Source organism: Polypterus senegalus, chromosome 1, assembly GCF_016835505.1.
Source record: "Polypterus senegalus isolate Bchr_013 chromosome 1, ASM1683550v1, whole genome shotgun sequence".
NCBI classification, from domain to species: Eukaryota; Metazoa; Chordata; class Cladistia; order Polypteriformes; family Polypteridae; genus Polypterus; species Polypterus senegalus.
This window is the reverse complement of record NC_053154.1, coordinates 255311241-255332402: the sequence shown is the minus strand read 5'-3', so window position 1 is coordinate 255332402 and position 21162 is coordinate 255311241. Positions and strand designations below refer to the sequence as shown.

The following is a 21162-nucleotide window of genomic DNA, read 5'->3' as shown; positions in this document are numbered from 1 at the left end:
ATAATCTTTCTCTTCTTCTGCTGCCTCTACTCCTCCCTTCGTAAGCTCTGTCCTCCATCTCCCGACTCTGGCTCCCAGAATGGAGTGAGGTAGCCCCATTTATATTTCACCCGGATGTGTTCTAGGTGCTTCCTGCCGATCTTCCTGGTGCTCAGGGATCATGCAGGCACCCCCTGGTGGTGGGGAAGTTCCCCAACAGGGTTGAGCTTCCAAGCTCCAGTCCCGTGGCCCTAATGCAAACCAGGGGGGCTGCCCAGGTGTCCCAGCTTGGCAAGAGCACCAGCAGTCCGTCAAAATATATACACACAAGGGGGTACCCAAAAATAACTGGAATGTGTACCAGTAATGTGTACTAGTAATCTACTTACAGTATTTTGTGGCAGTGTACCAAGTGGCGTTGCTCTTTATTGTTCATACGCCATTCTGTGTCGGTTTTTCTTGGTGCTTATTAAACATGTTCTGCGTTTTTTGTGATGGGTGATCATAAACAACAGTGAATCTGTGTTAAATTTTGTTTTCTCTTGGGGGAAAAAGCAGCTGAAACTGTAGTGATGCTTGAAACTGCTTTTAAAGAGGAAGCTTTGAGTAAAACACAGATCTACGAATGGTTTTCACGTTTCAAACGGGGAAATGTCACTTGAAGACCAACCAAGATCTGGCCGACCTTACACAATTAGGAATGCCGAAAATCTTGAAAAAGTTCAAAATGCAATTTATGAAGATCGTCGTCGGACTATTGAAGAGATTTCTGGATTGACTTGTGTGTCTTGGAGTTCTTGCCACCTTCCCTACTTGCCTGATCTTGCTCCATGCATTTTTTTCTTGTTCCTGCATATGAAAAAAGACCTTAAAGAAAAGCGTTTTTGTACTGTGGAGGAAGTCAGGTTTCAGGTTTGTACTCTAACTTCTCTCTCTCTCTCATTCTTTCCTACGGCACGAAGCGGAAGCAGAAGCAGACAATGGCCGACAGTGTGATGAATCACGTCATCGTCAAAGAACTCCAGGCTCTCAACAACCAGATCCAGAAACTCCTGTCCAGACGGAGGTACCTAAGGTATTTGAAGGCTTGGCTGCTGGAAAAACCATCCCCGTCATCTGAAACCAACTTAACACATCAAGTTTCAGTAACATCGACTCCACACTGTGCCGCTCACCTCCAAGGCCAAGCGAGCTTCACCCCCATGCCATGTCGTCGGAGCGACAATGCCACCAATGAAGACCTCGGCTTATTTCATCTATGCAGGCGGGGGTTTAAGGTTAGAACACCTCCATCGGCACAAGCGAGCATCTCGACCCAGAACTGGTTCGACCCTCTCCGCGCCCTCAGTTTGCCCTCAACCCCGGGTGATGTATTCGTGATTGGTGATTCAATCGTACGAAATCTAAACATCACATGCCGTAATCAGAAATCTTTTGTTTCTTGTTTTCCTGGTGCTTGTGTCTGAGATGTTATGAGACGTGTGCCGCCAGTCTACGAGAAGCACAAGAACAGGGCACAGGGATCTATTGTAATACACGCCGGGGTAGAAGATGTGAGACACCGACAGTCAGAGATTCTTAAGGCTGACTTTGCAGAACTAATCAAAGCCACGAATGAGAGGACCCTGTCTGTAAGGATTTTCATCTCGGGTCCACTACCTCTCGTTAGAAGATCAAAGGAATACTACAGTCGTCTGCTGGGATTAAACAACTGGCTGAAAGGCTTCTGTGAGAATTAAAACATCTGGTTCATAGACAACTGGGACCTCTTCTGGGAGAGGCTGTGTTTCTTCAAGTGGGATGGTCTGCATCCAAATAGATTTGGCACCCGGGTCGTCTCCGAAAACATCGCTAAGGTAATTTGTATCACTTGACTGTCTATTTCTACTCCTAACCCTTTCCGTAATGCTTTGGTAGAACATGATAATTCTTTAACAAAGTCTTCTGCAAAAGTGCACTGCATTACTACTCTGATAACTAATCTCAATGCATGTAAAAAATCTAGGCAGTGTGGCATAAACACAAATAATTTAATTACAATTACACCTTTAGATGAACAATGTATTAAATCTATAAAAACAGATTATAGATTAAATAAAAAATACGCACAGAGTGGCGCTAATAAAAATAACCTAATTTCTATTTCAAGTACCCATAACACACAGAAAATTCAGCGGTGCTCCTCCAAAACATTAAATATAGCTTTATTAAATGTTAGAGCTTTAACCAACAAGACGTTTTTAATCAACGATCTTATTAGTGATAGGAAAATGGATTTTATTGCACTAAGTGAAATGTGGCTTAGCTCAGATGGTGCAGCTGTTTTAATTGAATCTGCGCCTCCGAATTACAGCTTTCCTCGTGCGGATCCCCAAGTAAAGAAAGGTGGCGGATTAGCAAACATTTACTCGAGCCGGTTAAAGTGTAGAGATGTCAGTTTTGGTAAATTCAAGTCCTTTGAGTATCTTGCCATTGTTATTCATGGAGTTTCTCAGTTTCTAGTATTATCCGTGTATAGACCTCCTAAATGCAATGCATCTTTCTTTGAGGAATTCTCAGACTTGGTGTCAATTATAATTACAAACTATGACACACTCCTAATAGCCGGTGACTTTGATTTTCATACTGATAATCAGTGTGACCCAAATGTAAAAGAATTCATGAACCTCCTGGACTCTTTTGATTTGAGACAGCTCGTTAGTTAGCCTACACATAAAGCAGATAATACGTTAGACTTAGTAATTACTAAAGGACTGAGAATTCATGTGAAGCAGATCATTGATATTGGTCTATCAGACCAGTTTCTTTTATTATTTAATATAGAAATGATAGAAAAACTTTCACGAGAAGCGTTTTGTTAAAAAATACTTCTTCGATTCATCAGCAGCTTCAGAACTTACAAATATTCTAAGCAACCAGTCAGTTTATACTGTTAACTATAATAGCGAGGATAATGTAAATAGTAAGGTAGAAAAATGTAATGCTAAGGTGAGAGCTGCTGCTGACATAGTTGCACATGAAAAGGCAGTTAAAAAATCTTCTAGCATTGTTATACCATGGAAGACACAAAGAGTGTCTGATTTAAAGAGAAAATGCCGGTGACCTGAGCGTAAATGGAAAAAAACTAAACTAACTATCCACTATGAGATATTGAAGGTTATTTCTCTAGAATTATAAATAACAATGCTAGTAATCCCAGAGTCTTATTCTCTATGATTGATCGTCTGTTAAACCCAGGTAACTCAAAGGAATGCCTCCAAAATACTTACAGCAATAGCCTCACAAGTTTCACTGGATTTTTCAATCAAAAAATTTATGATATTAGAAATAATATAGTACATCCTCCCAATACTGATCCTCTTAAACCCCAGTATTCCATTTTAAGCAAATTAAATTCTTTCACCAGGATAGATTTACCTGATTTACATAAAATAATTTTTCAACTGAGACCTTTCAACTGAGACCCTCCACCGGCATCCTTGACCCAATACCAATAAGTTTTTTTCAAAGAGGTATCAGGCGTGCTAATTGATAGTATTCTTGACATAGTAAACTCGTCATTAGATACGGGGGTCTTCCCAGACTGTCTTAAGAAAGATGTCGTTAAACCCCTACTAAAGAAAAATAATCTTGACTCCTCTGCTTTTGAAAATTTTAGACCCATTTCTAACCTTCCTTTCTTAAGTAAAATTCTACAGAAGGCAGTAATTACGCAGCTAAATGACCAGCTCAATAAACATGCTATTCTTGATAAGTTTCAGTCGGGTTTCAGAACAAATCACAGCACAGAAACTGCACTTGTTAAAGTAATAAATGACTTGCGGGTAAATGCAGATAGAGGCCTTTTATCTGTTCTCATCCTCTTAGATTTGAGTGCGCATTTAATACCATTAATCACAATATTCTTAGAAATTGCCTTAGTCAATGGGTGAGCCTCTTTGGCAGTGTCTTAAATTGGTTTGAATCCTACCTGACAGGTAGAAAATTCTTTGTTAGTTGTGGCTATTATAACTCAAAGACACATGATATTCCATATGGTGTTCCACAAGGCTCTATCCTGGGTCCACTGCTCTTTTCGATTTACATGTTTCTGTTAGGTCAGATTATCTCAGGGCACAATGTGAGCTACCACATCTATGCTGATGACATGCAGCTGTATTTGTCAATAGCCCCTGATGAACCCGACTGTTTCACTAACACAATGTCTTACTTGTGTTTCTAAATGGATGAATAGTAATTTTCTCAAGCTAAATAAAGAGAAAACAGAAATTTTACTGATTGGCAATAATGGATATAATGAGGTTATTAGAAATAAACTTTATGCATTAGGATTGAAAGTCAAGACGGAGGTAAAGAATTTAGGGTAACTGTTGACTGTGACCTGAATTTTAAATTGCATATTAATCAGATCACTAGGACAGCATTTTTTTACTTAAGAAATATAGCAAAAGTCAGACCTCTTACATCATTGAAAGATACTGAGAAATTAGTTCACGCTTTTGTTTTCAGTCGACTAGATTACTGTAACGCACTCCTCTCAGGACTACCCAAAAAAGACAAATTGTTTGCATCTAGTGAAGAATGCAGCTGCTAGAATCCTAACTAAGAAAAGAAAATCCGAGCACATTTCTTCATTTTTGATGTCCCTACACTGGTTACCTTTGTCATTCAGAATTTACTTTAAAATACTGCTTATGGTTTACAAAGCCTTAAATAATCTCGCTCCATCTTATATATTGAAATGTCTGACACCTTATATTCCAAATCATAACCTTAGATCTTCAAATGAATGTCTGCTTAGAATTCCAAGAACTAAACTGATAAGAAGTGGTGAGGCGGCCTTCTGCTGTTATGCACCTAAAATCTGGAACAGCCTACCAATAGGAATTTGCCAGGCTAATACAGTGGAACGCTTTAAAACACTGCTGAAAACACATTACTTTAATATGGGTTTCTCATAACTTCATTTTAGTTTACTCCTGATGCTCTGTATATTCAATATATTATCACAACTATTCATGGTGGCTCCAAAATCCATACTGATCCCTACCCTCTCTTCTGTTCTTTTCCCGGTTTTCTGTGGTGACGACCTGCGCCACCGCCACCACCTAATCAAAGCACCATGATGTTCATGATGGATTAAAGGCCAGAAGTCCACATGACCATCACCATCAATTCCTTCCATGAGAACCCTGAATACAATGAGGACATTTATGATCATAAATGATCATTTATGTTAGGAAGAATGCCCAGAGAGGGCTGGGTGGTCTCATGGTCTGGAACCCCTGCAGATTTTATTTTTTCTCCAGCTGTCTGGAGTTTTTTTTTTTCTGTCCTTCCTGGCCATCTGACCTTACTAATATTCTATGTTAATGAGTCTTGTCTTATTTTAATTCTTACTTTGTCTTTTTACTCTTTCTTCATCATGTAAAGCACTATGAGCTACATTATTTGTATGAAAATGTGCTATATAAATAAATGTTGTTGTCAAAGATAAATCTCTACAGGCATTGGACAATATTCCTCTTCAGCAATTCCATAAATGTTTCCACCAGTGGGAAAACCATTGGGACAAGTGCATTCATTCACATGGAGAGTACTTTGAAGAAGACTAAACTTTATATATAGATAAAGAAGGCCACAGTTTTAGACCTCAGGGACTACCGCCCAGTAGCACTTACACCAATCATCATGAAGTGCTTTAAGCAGCTAGTCCTGAGCCAAATTAAGAACCAGAGATACCAATATTGCAAAAGTTCCACAGTGTAACTATTACGCTTTATATGGCATTTTCGTACAAAAAGTAAAACTGAAAGTGCTTCACAAAAAAAAAACACAGACCGAAAAGAAAGAAAGAAAGTTCCTAATGGAACATTCCTGCTCAGAAAGTTCATAGATGCTTCAAAAGACAGGAATTAAGTACAGTATTCTTGCTTTTCAATATTAATGACAGCATTAAAAATACTGTACAAGCAGTTCTAGTTTAACAGTGTTTTAGAAACAGCAAACCTGCTTATTTTAACCACAACACTTTCTATCATGGATGTATATAAAGAATAGAGCAATAAACAAAAGACACTTAAGACAATGGAGGTCCTATGGCTGTAAAAAGACTGAGTGAAAAGGAAAGAAGACTATTGAGGCAGATGTCTACAGTGACAATTAACACCTGAATAGAAAAGGAGTGCTAGGAGGACAGCTATTACAACATGTATCTTACTGTCCCCTGCCACAAATGTGTCAGGACACCTAATTACCCACCTGAGTTACAGTACTAAAATCAAAAACAAAAAAGTATAGATTCATTGGGGTTAAAATCATCATACAACATGATCAATCCCTGTTGCTGCCAATTATTTTTAATGGTATCTCCCAAATAAGGCAGAAACATCAGCACACCAAGATAGAGTTGCCACTTAGGGTACCCTGAACACATTCAACCATTTCACACATCCACTGACAATTTACCCATGGTTTATTAAAAAGAAAAATGTTAATTATTAAGGTCAAACTAGTACTACGAAAACAAATGCATGCAATATATAGTAACTTATGCAAAAATGCAAAAGTGTGAACTTACCAATAGTAACTTTTCTTTGGGTTAGAAATGTGTGCATCTCATGGACATCTTTCATAAGTTGAGTATCATTAAAAGTAAAATATGCAACATCCCTTCCAGCCTCTGCAGCTGCCATAATCTGAAGAAGAGCTAAAGTAGATGGATAACAAAGATCAGTAGATGAAAGGAAGTCAAAAAATGTCTTCTGCCTCCCTTTCAACAATTTACATCTATGAAAATGAGACTTCTTGCTCTTTTACAAGTTCTTTACAGTCATTAATATAACTTTGTGCATTAATATATGTTATTGACATAATCTGTTCATAAATGAACTACAGTGAGATACAATTAGAACCTGGTGATTCAAGTGTTTTTTAACACTTAAATAGGTTGAAAACTGAGCTTAATAAAATGGTTTACAGTATACTAAAAGATTCCTAAACAGAACTATATAAACACAAATTGGGGCAGTTTAAATTCAGCATACCGAAATTAACATATCATATTTTATTGTAATCTGTTAACTAAAACAATAAATGAGAAAATAAAAATAGCATTTCATTATATGTTAGTAACAACTTAGGGATCACTGTTCAGTTTAAGAAACTCTAAATAACATACTCTACTTCTGTATACAGTTTGAATGAATCATATGGAATAACACTTTGCAGATTTAGCTGACTGTAGTCCAAAACAAAGGGTGGCACAAGATACAGAAAAAAGGTAAGAGTTTGTACAATTAAGTCCTGGTCATAATATTAACATAATTGTTTGTTAAAGATGATTGTCCACACAAATGTACTGTATAGATTAACACACTAGATATTGTGTTTAATTGCTTGTTTATTGCAATACCAACGTGGATTGTTAGAGTTATAAATTGTCCTGATCAGGCAGGTCTCAAATCTGAAAGTTATAAGACATAAAAACTGTAGCCAGATGATTAAAACTGATGCCTTACTGAATAAATCATTTTTAGAAAGGTTATAACTGAGCATTACTAGATAAGTTCATTGTGTACTCTAACAGTTGCTGTACAAAATCTTTAAGGCAGACACAACTGAGAGAAACATATAAAGTAGATACTCTGTTCTTTAACTAAAACCAATCCTCAACCCTAAATTACCCATCATCACTGAATTTGTCCAAACCTAGAAACCTTTCAAACATTTTGTTCACCAATGGTAATATGCGTAAAAAAGAGACTTGGGCCCAACTAATTTACCAATCCTTACCAAAGCAGCCAAGTAAAGAGATGCTTATAACAGTACAATACCAAGTCAAAAAGTGTCATTTACCAAGAGCAATAATTTGTCCATCAGTATGGTTTATTCTTCAACCCTATGAATGATTTTTTTAATATACTTGCTCTACACAATAATCTATATTTAGTCTATACTGATACACAAAACTATTATCAATATACATTTTATTGAACAGTAAAATTTACTAAACTGATGTACATGAAATATACATAAGCCCCTGGTAGTCAACACAAAGTTAACATGAAATTGAGAGCACACACCAACATACAAAAAGACACTGTAAACTAATGACTGGTAAAGTAACACTACTTTACCAGAAAACCAAAACTGCTGAAAAAATTGTGTGTTTTAGCAGTGCAATGATCCACAGCACACTATCTGAGCAGGACTGCAGGGTTTTAAAGTTAACACAATAGATGCCCTTTGAAAGTCTTGACAGAGATATAACAATTTTGGAGGGTGCAAAAAGTAAATAAATAGCTCCATCATAATGGGCAAAGTTAATTACTGGCTCTTACAGCTGCAAAAGATGGTTTAACAAAGTATTTATCCCAGAAGGATGAACACCTACAAATGGTGTCATTTAGTCTTTTAATCTTTACAATTTTAGTATTTGCTTTTATTTATTTTTCTCCTTTTTAGGAGGTGTGACACACTAAGTTTTCAAATATAATTCTAGCCTCCTGAAAACTTACTAATTACTTGACAGGATAGGCTCTAAATAAACTAAGAAACGTTTGTTCTTTACCCATGTACTTCATTTTTCTGTGTCCTAAAGGTGTTATTCAAGGTTAAACAGCATATATAAAAATAACAGAAGAATATAATTGCAGAATATATCTAAAGGGTGCAATCTAAAATTGATTGTATATAATGTAATTGTCCTTTGCAAGCTTTCTGCTTTTCTCCAAAGCAGGCTTACATGCAATTTGGTGGATCCATACCCCCATGGGGTATTAAGCAGTAAAAGCAAACATAAAACTATATTCAAAGAAAATTAATCTTAGTCCTATCAAATGCCAATAGTTTGTTAAATTATATTCACGCTAACAAACAACTTATTCCTTTCCTATAAAAAAAAAATAATGAAAATCTAAATCTTGCAGCAGATTACTTCTCATTAGTTTCTCCAAAGTGTTGTTTCCTTAAAGGCACATTTTTCTTCAATTAGATACAAAAAGTGACATTATACAATATGAAAAAACATTAGGATGTAAGTTAAATATCAAACTAGTGCCATACCTATGCTTTTAGCTCAAAACATAGGACTTTGAGGATCTTTGCAAATGTACCACAGACTACATCAAGTTTGGTGGTGTGGTTGATAGGGGGCGCTCTCGCTCCCTTGAACCCCTGTCCACGACTCCAAACACCAGGTAAAAGTCCAATTGTTGACGTTATTTTGTTGCCACAGTGCACAAAGCACACTCTCCACCGCAATACTCATATAATAACAATATCTACAATAATAAACACAATAAACCAATCCTCCAGCTCCCAGACGCGTTGCCACCCTGCCACCCTTCCACCCAGCTCAGCTCGCCATCTGGGAGCTCCCACAGTCCTTTTATATTCCCTGACCCGGAAGTGTTCTTAATCCCCAGTCCATGTGATCCTCAATCACTTCCGGGTCAGGTAAAAGTTCTTTTCTTCACCCCGGAAGCCCGTTGCTCTTCCTATGACGAGCTTCTGGGTCATAGGGCCCAAATTAGTCCTTGGTCCCCCCTGCAGCACCCTCTTTCGGCCCCTGAGGTATCCAGCAGGGCTGAGGATAAAAATTACATCATCCATAATTCCCTGCTGGTCTTTTGGGCACCTCCATACTGCAGGGAGGGCTCCATCTGGCGGCCTGGGGGTATTGGCCGGGATGATAAGCTGGCCAAATATCACAGTGGTTAACACAGTTCCCACAAAGTGTGCTGTTTTCCCAACAATAAACAATGGTAACAAGATAAGGAGGAAATAAAGTGGATGCTTTCACAACTGAGGAAACAGCTCCATGAGGGGAAAGCCCACTACAAAGACTACCTTGTATACAAGTTATTGTAGAACAACATGAAGGATGTGTGGAATGAGATGAGGACTATCACTGACTACAAGCAGGCTAACAACGCTAGCCTCTGAGTGAAAGCTTAGGAGGTCCTAGAATCCCAGCTGTCTTATCTACCCTGCACAAACCACCTACAGTGAATCACACCTGAAGCTCATTCCACTTTCAGCACTATCTGTCTCTGCTGATCAAGTAAAGAGAGAGCTGGAGAATCTCTGCAAGAGCAAGGCTGCAGTGGAATCAGCCCCAGGGTGCTAAAAAAAACACCCCAGCTCTGGGGGGTTTCTTCAGTGCTTGTTCTCTCTATGCCAAAGTTTGCAGAAAGTTTTGCAGCTGTGAAAAACATCCCATGTAGTTCCAGTGCCAACGAAAAAATGCTGAAACAGTTCCAAACCCCTGCTTTCAAAACGTATCGATCCTCAGCAGTTTGCCTGTCAGGCACATATAGATGTGGAGGATGCTCAGATCTAAATGCTCAATACAGCTTACTCCTACTTGGAAAATTCTGCTACCACAGTCAGGATAATGCTCTTTAGACCTTTTCAGGTGCCTTTAACACCTTTCTGCATTATCTACTGGGGAACAAGCTAAGAGCTATGCATCTTGATTCCCCTACAATCTCCTGGATCATGGACTACCTAACCATCAGGGAACAAGGCTCAAGAACTTTCTATCAGAAATGTTAATATTGGAGCACCACAGGGAATTGTCCTGTCTCCCTTCCTGCTTGCCTTCTACTGTACACAATGGATTTCTAGTACAAAAGCAGAGCTTGCCACCTACATAAATTCTCAGATGACTCCTCCACCCTAGGCGTCATTAATAATGTACTGGAGTTGGGAATAAAGGAGACTTACGGAGGACTTCCAGTAGTCTTGTGTTGCAGGATGACCAACCAGCAATTCTACATCGCCAAGAGAAAAGAGTTGGTGGTGGACGTCTGGTTTTCCAAACAGTCTCTGCGACCACTCATTATTCAGTTGGAGAGCATGGAAGTGGTGCACAGCTACAAGTACCTGGGAATTCACATAAATAGCAACCTGGACTGGTTTGACAACATAGTTGTGCTGTACAAGATGAGACAGAGCAGACTATACTTCCTAAGGACACTAAGGTCTTTTGGTGTATGCAGCAAACTGCTGGAAATACCCTACCAGTCTATAGTAGCCAGTGTATTGTTCTGTGTTTTGATCTCTACTGGAGAAGCAGCTTAAGCGCAAAAGACACACAGTGCCTAACCAAAGTTATCAGGAAAGCTTGCTCCATCATAGGGTTAACCCTGGACACACTGGAAGATGTTGTTGAAAAGAGAATGGTGGCAAAATTGGATGTAAAAATGAAAAATCTCGTCTATTTTCTCCAGGAGTTGCTCTCTTGGCATAGTTTTAGCCACAATCTCATTCCACTACAGTGGGCTAAGAAGAGCCACTGGGATCTATGATGTTATCAGGCAATTCACTGTTTAACCCCGACTTGTACTCAAAGTTAATTTTGCAATGTCTACACAATATACATTTATTTGTTGATTCATTGAATGCATTATTCACTATATGATTACGTATATTTGTTTATGTTTCTCCTGCTTTTGCATTTAAATTTAATTTCTCCTTGGGATTAATAAAGTTTATCTAAACTAATCTAGTATTTTCCCATCACATAATACAATACAATCTGAGGCAGAGACAAATTAAATAATAAATGTATTTTTATGTCTTAATAGTTAAATAATCTTTAAATACTTGAACACATTTTATAAAAGATATAAAGACATATTTTTAAACAATAATCTTTTAAGGAAAAATCAGTGCAAGATAAACTGACACTTGTTTTAATACTCTCTTTTAATATATATTTACAAATAATAGTATTAAATAAATTCACTTTTAAAATGTATTAATACAGTATTTTAAATCTTTTAAACTAGAAGTGAATATTTACACATTTTTTTCAGGAAAAAGTCAATGATTTTTAAAGACTGCCCAAATCCTACTGCATGGAATGTGATACTGGAAAGTGACAGCTTCTTACATTAAATTGATGTAGTGTGCCTAGTAATCAATTTTACTTTTAATGGAAAACATAAAAGTTTGACATTTGATCAATATTTGGAGACGAGACAAATAGGCTTTAAGTAAATGAGTGTATTCACGGCAAGACTAATGAGACTGTCTTCTTACTGCTCTATTGAGAATCATATTTTCAATTTCAACATTTGGGGAGAACCAGCTGGCCTAAGAATTTTATGAACATGGAAGTATTTAGTCTTTGCTCCTTGGGCTCTGCAAATTATATTTTTACACAAAAGTGATTTATTTATGGGGATAACATTCCAAAGGTATTTTAATAAATAAAATTAACCATTAGAATTACTGAAGTTATAAATTCACAAATATTTAAGTTCTGCAACTGAACTTTTTCTAGAACATTTATTTATTTATAACAATTATGAGATTATCTCAGATGTATTAATTCCTTACCAACACTGCACTTTATGTTTCACTATTCAGTATGTTGCCCACTATAATGGCTATAAATAATTCAACTGTTGTTCTTGATCACAATTTTCTTGTAATTGTGTTTAAACATAACCTGTTGATTTTTATTTATATGAAAAACTCAATGCCAAAGTAAATTCTATTCTCAAACTTGTGTAATCCAATTATAGGCTGCTAAAATGTAAAGTTTATCAATTTAAATTAATTACAAATGAAAAAAGAAAATGACTTGATTCCTTAAGTGAAGCTCCTAAGGAAATAGGACAATAGAGTTATTAAAAAAGTAAAAACCAGAGAAAGGTGTAAAATACATCAGGACACTAATAATCTCCCAAAGATTTAATATGAAAAATGGAAAAAAAACTGAAAATATCTATAATTGGACATTCCTTCAAAATTTTTAATTTGGAAACGTTTAAACATGACCTCATCTGAACTGTGGAAAATAGTAAACTATTCATACACAACAATTCTAAAGGTGATTCACACATAAACTGCACTTCATGCAAGAGTAGGAAATTATAAGCCAGTGTTTAATAAGTAAATTATACAAGAAGGCAAATGGGAGGACCCGAGATCAAATTGGACAAGATCTTATTGTCAGAAGCCCCTAAATTAACCTTATTTGTCCAAAAGATTCATTATATTTGGCACAAGTGGCACACAAAACATGCATGCTAAAAAGCACTTTCTATATTGTGAACAATAGTGGCAGCAGTGAAAGCAATTAACATGTTTCTTTGCCTCAGGAACTAGAAGATTTGTGAGGACAGAAAGTAAAGCAGCCACAACAGAGAACGAAAAAACATCTACAGCCTACATAATGACCAGAATAAAAAATACATCATGTAGGAAGTCTATGATCATGATTGGGTCAAACATCTAATTACATAAAGGTACTTTTTCAATGTATTTCTTATTATAATTTCCGTAATTGTGCATGGTATAGAAGTAAGACCTTTTAGTGTGAAATTAACATGATCCATTTTGTACAATGTAGCAACATTTCCAACTTTCCAAATATGCTTAATAAAGGTTTATAAATGACCGAATATCAGTGTAACAGGTAAAAATCCCATCCGGGGGTTCATTAGCCTTCAACTTATAGAGTGCCTGATGCACATCTACATTATCTCACATTTTTGTAAATATTTTATTATATCTTTTCATGGGACAACACTGAAGATATGACACTTTGATACAATGTAAAGTAGTCAGTGTACAGCTTGTATAACAGTACAAATTTGCTGTCCCTTCAAAATAACTCAACACACAGCCATTAATGTCTAAACCGCTGGCAACAAAAGTGAGTACACCCCTTAGTGAAAAATGCCCAATTTGTGCCCAATTAGCCATTTTCCTTGCCTGGTGTCAAGTGACTCATTAGTGTTACAAGGTCTCAGGTGTGAATGGGGAGCAGATGTGTTAAATTTGGTGTTATCGCTCTCACACGCTCTCATACTGGTCACTGGAGGTTCAACATGGCACCTCATGGCAAAGAACTCTCTGAAGATCTGAAAAAAAGAATTGTTGCTCTACATAAAATGGCCTGGGCTATAAGAAGATTGCCAACACCCTGAAACTGAGTTGCAGTACAGTGGCCAAGACCATACAGCGGTTTAACAGGACAGTTTCCACTCAGAACAGGACCCGCCATGGTCGACCAAAGAAGTTAAGTGCACGTGCTCAGCGTCATATCCAGAGGATGTCTTTTGAAAATAGACGTATGAGTGCTGCCAGCATTGCTGCAGATGTTGAAGGGGTGGGGGGTCTGCCTGTCAGTGTTCAGACCAACGGCGCACACTATGAAATTGGTCTGCATGGCTGTCATCCCAGAAGGAAGCCTCTTCTAAAGATGATGCACAAGAAAGCCTGCAAACAGTTTACTGAAGACAAGCAGACTAAGGACATGGATTACTGGAACCATGTCCTGTGGTCTGATGAGACCAAGATAAACTTATTTGGTTCAGATGGTGTCAAGTGTGAATGGCGGCAACCAGGTGAGGAGTACAAAGACAAGTGTGTCTTGCCTACAGTCAAGCATGGTGGTGGGAGTGTCATGGTTTGGAGTTGCATGAATGCTGCCAGCACTGGGGAGCTACAGTTCATTGAGGGTACCATGAATGCCAACATGTACTGTGACATACTAAAGCAGAGCACGATCCCCTTCCTTCAGAAACTGGGCCGCAGGGCAGTATTCCAACATGATAATGACCCCAAACACACCTCCAAGACGACCACTGAGGGTAAAGGTGCTGTACTGGCCAAGCATGTCTCCAGACCTAAACCCTATTGAGCATCTGTGGAGCATCCTCAAATGGAAGGTGGAGGAGTGCAAGGTCTCTAACATCCACCACTTCTGTGATGTCGTCATGGAGGAGTGGAAGAGGATTCCAGTGGCAACCTGTGAAGCTCTAGTGAATTCCATGCTCAATACAGTTAAGGCAGTGCTGGAAAATAATGGTTGCCACACAAAACATTGACACTTTGGGCACAATTTGGCAAATTGGACATTTTTCTCTTAGGGGTGTACTCACTTTTGTTGCCAGCGGTTTAGACATCAATGGCTGTGTAGTGAGTTATTTTGAGGGGACAGCAAATTTACAGTTATACAAGCTGTACACTGACTACTTTACATTGTATGAAAGTGTCACATCTTCAGTGTTGTCCCATGAAAAGATATAATAAAATATTTACAAAAATGTGAGGGGTGTACTCACTTTTGTGAGATACTGTAGCTATAATGTTTTAGAATCTGTAGACTCAGAGCTTCTTTTTACTTCTAACAGAGGTGTTCCATTTATTTGTTTTTGATCAATACTTGTGTAAACTATTATTTATCTCATTTGTTATTTGTCTCTCATTTTCAATAACTTCTTGTTGTGCATCTCCGAGGTTTCTAAAACTGTCTAACAATTTTTAAAAGTAATACTCATAAAAGTGTTTGCAAAAATAACTTTTTCCAGCAATGTTCACAGATTAATTTATTTTTATTGATTACTAAGGGCCTTTGCCCCCTGCTCGCTTCACTCGCCAACTCCTTCCCCCCACCACCGCTACACACCGTTGTGAAGAGGGGGGCTGGACACACTCCAAGGAGACGTGGCCATTCCTCCAAAACCCCTCTTAACCGATGATACAATGGGAAACAAATAGTTTTTTTTTTTTTTAAAAAAACTTCCCTTTGCTCAATCAGCTGCTGACTTGCTGCTACTGCAGTGCCGGGTGATCTGCATTTCGTGTGGCGCTTCAAATGTTTAAAAGCCTGTACAGCAGCTGCCCTTTTGTGTCACTGCCTTGCCTCTCTTCTCACCCAGACAGCCTCAAATACTATTCAATCTCTTTTCGCTATTCCGTTATTTCACCGAGTAATATTTTCAGATTGTTACTCTCATTTTTTTTTTAAGACGTTTTTAAGAATTTTCCTACTTCCATTATCTCTAACCTGTAAGTATGACATGACTTGACCGTCTTGCGGGGCGTGAAAGTGTCTCTCTTCAAAAGATCACGTCTCATTGCAGGAAAAAAGTCTTGTCTCATCCCAAGATTTTTTTTTTTATATATAATAGAGAGATATCACAATTCCAGTGGGTCACAACTTTACATACAGTTTGTAAACTGTAAACTTTAAACAGGTTGGAAAATTCCAAAAAATGATGTCAAGCCTTTAGGCAATTAGACAATTAGCTTCTGATTAATGAAATTGGAGTCAACATGTGGATGTATGTTAAGACTTATCATCAGACTCCCTACCTCTTTGCTTGACATAATGGGAGAATCAAAAGAAATCAGTTGACCTCAGAAAAAAATTGTGGACCTCCAAAAATCTGGTTCAACTTTGGGAATAATTATCAAACGCCTGAAGGTTCTATGTTCATCTGTACAGACAATAAAATGCAAGTATAGACACATGGAACCACACAGCTTTCATACCGCTCAGGAAGGAGTCGCATTGTGTCTCTAGGAAAGAACATACTTTGGCACGAAAAGAGCAAATCAATTCCAGAACAGCAGCAAAGTACCTTGTGAAGATGCTGGTAGAAACAGGTAAACAAAGATCTATATCCACAGTAAAATGAGTCGTATATCGACATAACTTGAAAGGCTGCTCAGCAAGGAAAGAAGCCTCTGCTCCAAAACCACCATAAAAAAGCCAGACAGCAGTGGCAAATAAGAACAAAGATCTTACCTTCTGAAGAAATGTCCTCTGGTCTGATGAATCCAAGATCAAACCGTTTAGCCATAACGACCAATCGCTATGTTTGGCCATAACATAAAGACAACTGTCAAGCATGAGGGTGCTTTCCTGCTGGAGGGACTGGTGTACTTCACAAAACAGATGGCATCATAAAGAAAGTAAATTATGTAGATACACTGCAGCACCATCTGAAGAGCTCAGCAAGAAAGCTGAAGCTCAGCAGCAAATGGGTTTTTCAAATGGACACTGACTGCAAGCATAAGTCCAATGTTGTGGCAAATTTGCTTAAGGACAACAAGGTCAGGGCATTGGAGTGGCAATTAACTGAAATTAAACTGAAAAAGCATGTGTGAGCAAGGGGGCCTATGACCCTGTCCCAGTTACACCAGTCCTCTCTGGAAGAATGGGCAAAAACTCCAGCAACTTATTGTAAGAAGCTTGTGGAAGACTGCCTAAAACATTTGGCTCAAGTTAAACAATTTAAAGGCAATACTACGAAATATTAACAAACTGTATATAAATTTGTAGCTCACAAGTGTAACCCACGATGATGTGACCAGTAATACAGTGAGGGAAATACGTATTGAACGTGTCAACATTTTTTTCAGTAAATATGTTTCCAATGAGACTATTCACATGAAATTCTCACCAGACATTGGTATTAAATGAAGAAATCCACAAATATAAAGAATTTACAATATTAAAGGCCATAAATAATGGTATGTGTAAAAAAGTGGAAAGACATTGAGAAAAAGTACTGAACACACTAATTTAATACTTAGAAGAGAAGCATTTGTTTGTAATGACAGCTTCAAGATGTTTCGTATATGAGGAAAACAATTGCCTACAGTACTCAGGTGTGATTTTGACCCATTCTTCTAAAGTGAATATTCTAATAATGATATAAAGTCACCACAAGGGAAAACAAATAATATAGTGTATCCAAAGACTCTGGAATGACCACTTATATTACCTCTTACAATAAAATGTGAAACAGAAAATTGTTCTATTTCTATATTCTGTTGCTTTCATTTTGGAAATTCACCGGTTATAAAACGTGAACGACCCAGTGCGCATGACTGGCTGACACATCCGCATTTCCGCGAGTCACACTCCCACTCGCACTGATCATGCTGTATTTTAGTCGCCAACGTCTGTTAACTGGCAGCACGTTTGAACAGTGACTCGCCTTAAAAAGACAGCATCCTTCCCCCGCCATTTTCCACACATGCAGCAGCGGTTATATGTCACCTCTCTCCCTAGTTACCATTGCCAATGTCCGTTAGATAGCAGCACGGTTCAACACAGATGCTCCTTACTGTGTAATACCACTCCCCTTTGTGTCAAGACTCTCTATCCAACGTTGCGCAAGGCATACAGATGTTTTAATACCAAGAATACCGCTGATTCTGAATGATTTACCCCTGCTCCAAATTCTTGTTCATTTGACTTTTGCTATGTCAATTAATAAGGCTCAAGAACAATCACTAAAAGTTGCAGGCATCAATTTTGAAAACCCATGCTTTTCACATGGACAACCCTACGTACTGCAGCATGTTCTACAATGGGCAATCCTCAGAATTTGTTCATTTTCTTACCACAAGGGAAACCAAAAAATATAGTGTATCCAAAGGCTCTGGAATGAGCACTTATATTACCCATTACAATAAAATGTGAGTCAGAAAACTGTTTGTTCTATTTCTATATTCTGTTTCTCTCGTTTCGGAAATTCACCGGTTATGGATTCCTGTGCAACACCGGCTGAAATTTGGCAGGCTCATTCCTTACAGCTTACTTACAAAAGTTAAGCAGGTTTCATTTCGAAATTCTACACGTAACGGTCATAACGGTCGATAACGGTCGACAACGTCCGCCATGTTGAACTTTCTTATTTATGGCCCCATCTTCACGAAATTTGGTAGGCGGCTTCCCTCGCTAACCAAAACCGATATCGATACTTATTTCGTGGTATGACGCCATTGTCGGCCGCTATATTGAATTTTCCAACGTCACCAATTTTCAAACTTCCCGTGTAGGTAGAAGGCTGACCCCATCTTCACGAAATTTGGTAGGTGGCTTCCCGGCGCTAGCCAAAACCGATGTACGTATTTCGGTGGTATGACGCCATTGTCGCCCGCCATATTGAATTTTCCGCACGTCACTAATTCTCCAACTTCCCGTGTAGGTAGAAGGCTGAAATTTGGCAGGCCCATTCCTTACAGCTTACTTAAAAAAGTTAAGCAGGTTTCATTTCGAAATTCTACGTGTAACGGTCATAACGGTCGACAACGTCCGCCATATTGAACTTTCTTATTCATGGCCCTATCTTCACGAAATTTGGTAGGCGGCTTCCCTGTGCTAACCAAAACCGATGTACGTACTTATTTCGGTGGTATGACGCCACTGCCGGCCGCCATATTGAATTTTCCAAACGTCACTAATTCTCCAACTGCCCGTGTAGGTAGAAGGCTGAAATTTGGCAGGCCCATTCCTTACAGCTGACTTAAAAAAGTTAAGCAGGTTTCATTTCGAAATTCTACGCGTAACGGTCATAACGGTCGACAACGTCCGCCATATTGAACTTTCTAATTCATGGCCCTATCTTCACGAAATTTGGTAGGCGGCTTCCCTGCGCTAACCGAAACCAATGTACATACTTATTTTGGTGGTATGACGCCACTGTCAGCCGCCATATTGAACTTTCCAACGTCACTAATTCTCCAACTTCCCGTGTAGGTAGAAGGCTGAAATTTGGCAGGCTCATTCCTTACAGCTTACTTACAACAATTAAGCAGGTTTCATTTCGAACTTGTCCAGAACGGTCATAACGGTCAACAACGTCCGCCATGTTGAACTTTCTTATTTACGGCCCCATCTTCACTAACTTTGGTAGGTGGCTTCCTTAGCTAACCAAACCAATGTATGCGCTTATTTCGGTGGTATGACGCCACTGTCAGCCGCCATATTGAATTTTCCAACATCACTAATTCTCCAACTTCCCGTATAGGTAGAAGGCTGAAATTTGCAAGGCTCATTCCTTACAGCTTACTTACAAAAATTAAGCAGGTTTCATTTCATTCATTCAACAACGTCCACCATGTTGAACTTTCTTATTTATGGCCCCATCTTCTCGAAATTTGGTAGGCAGCTTCCCTCCACTAACTGAAACCAATATACGTACTTATTTCGGTAGTATGATGCCACTGTCGGCCGCCACATTGAACTTTTCAACAGTCTTTGTTACTTATGGGCCCATCTTCAAGAAATTCTATCGATCAAAGAACTGTCACTTACCGAGTGGTTTCCATGCCCAGAGATACCACCTACCTTTTCCATTCTCTTTGTTACATATTGCATGGCTATATCAGGTTCACTCTTGATATCCGGAGGAACATTCTATCTTATGTATTGAATGACTGGGACAGGTTCAAAGTGTGGACTGATGACGGTACAGGAGATAATTATACTACACAGGAGCACTAGAAGAGTGAAATGCTTAAGCCCTTCACCTATGGTTCTGCATGCGAGTTGATGGCTGCCGCTGAATTGTTCGGTTGTCGCTTTCAAGTGTACCGAAATGGCCAAATATTTTACACCTTTCGACAACCCCCAATGCCTCTTAAACATCTTAGATTCACAGGTGTCGATTTCAGTAGTGGACACTTTGATGTTTATGAATGTTTAAACTCTCAAAAGCTGGATGTGATTTTATCGATGAAACCGGTTGTGTGCTTACAACGCTTGACAGATGCCAAATGTCACTTCAACACAACTAATCCTGCAAATACTGTCGTAATTGAAACAAACCATGAAACTCAAACCGATTATGACAGCAGCAATCCAAGCTGTGAGATTTGAGACAAGATTACTGTTCACATGGCCAACTGTAAGTTACATGCTCAAGAGTAAGCTCAGCGCACAGCTTGGTCATGTTACAACCAGAGGGCCGAACTGACAATATGGTATACAAAGAGATCCTTAACAAATAATTATTGGCATATTGTCCCACAGTTTAAAAAGGTTTAATTTTCTTCTTAATAAAAATTTGAATGCAGTACTTCACCGCTGCGAAGCGTGGGTATTTTGCTATATATAATACACACACAAGCACCAACACACACATACTATATACCACCCTGAAGCAACAAGTAAACAATTTGTAACTATGTACGTATAATTATACGCTCATCTAAACCTTTCAAAATTATTTTTCATGCCAGTCCTTGAAACAATTTCTGTTTACCACTAGACACAGCAAATTCTTACATTCTGTACAGAAATGAGTTTTTTTGCGCTACAATTCACATATCCTCTCTTACTTTCTGTTGCATTTGTCCTATAGACGTTCATGTTTTTTTTTTTTTATTTATTTTTCTTGGTATTGTTGCTTTTTTCTTGTATTTCACAACTGGAATAAACTTAGTACAGTACATAGATACACTTTCATACCAGCTTCTTCCAATGGCTTTCCTGGTAGCCCTGAATGTAGAGCTGGTCAACATATACAGCTAAACCAGTGTTTCTCCTCCACTTTTATGTTGCAAGTGGCTGTTACTGGGTTGCAAGCAAATGAGACTTGTTTAAGATATAATCAGCTCCATCCCCATCACTGCCAC

At 38.3% G+C, this 21162-nt stretch overlaps 1 protein-coding gene across 2 annotated transcripts in view; it reads right to left on the bottom strand.

The window, feature by feature from the left end:
* Window positions 1–21162, bottom strand: part of parga (poly (ADP-ribose) glycohydrolase a) — a 256129-nt gene that overhangs the window by 8107 nt on the left and 226860 nt on the right. For both annotated transcript variants that reach the window (XM_039772313.1, XM_039772316.1), the window contains exon 18: window positions 6560–6688. In XM_039772313.1, coding sequence (XP_039628247.1) covers window positions 6560–6688 — 129 coding nt within the window. The remainder of the gene's footprint in view (window positions 1–6559; window positions 6689–21162) is intronic.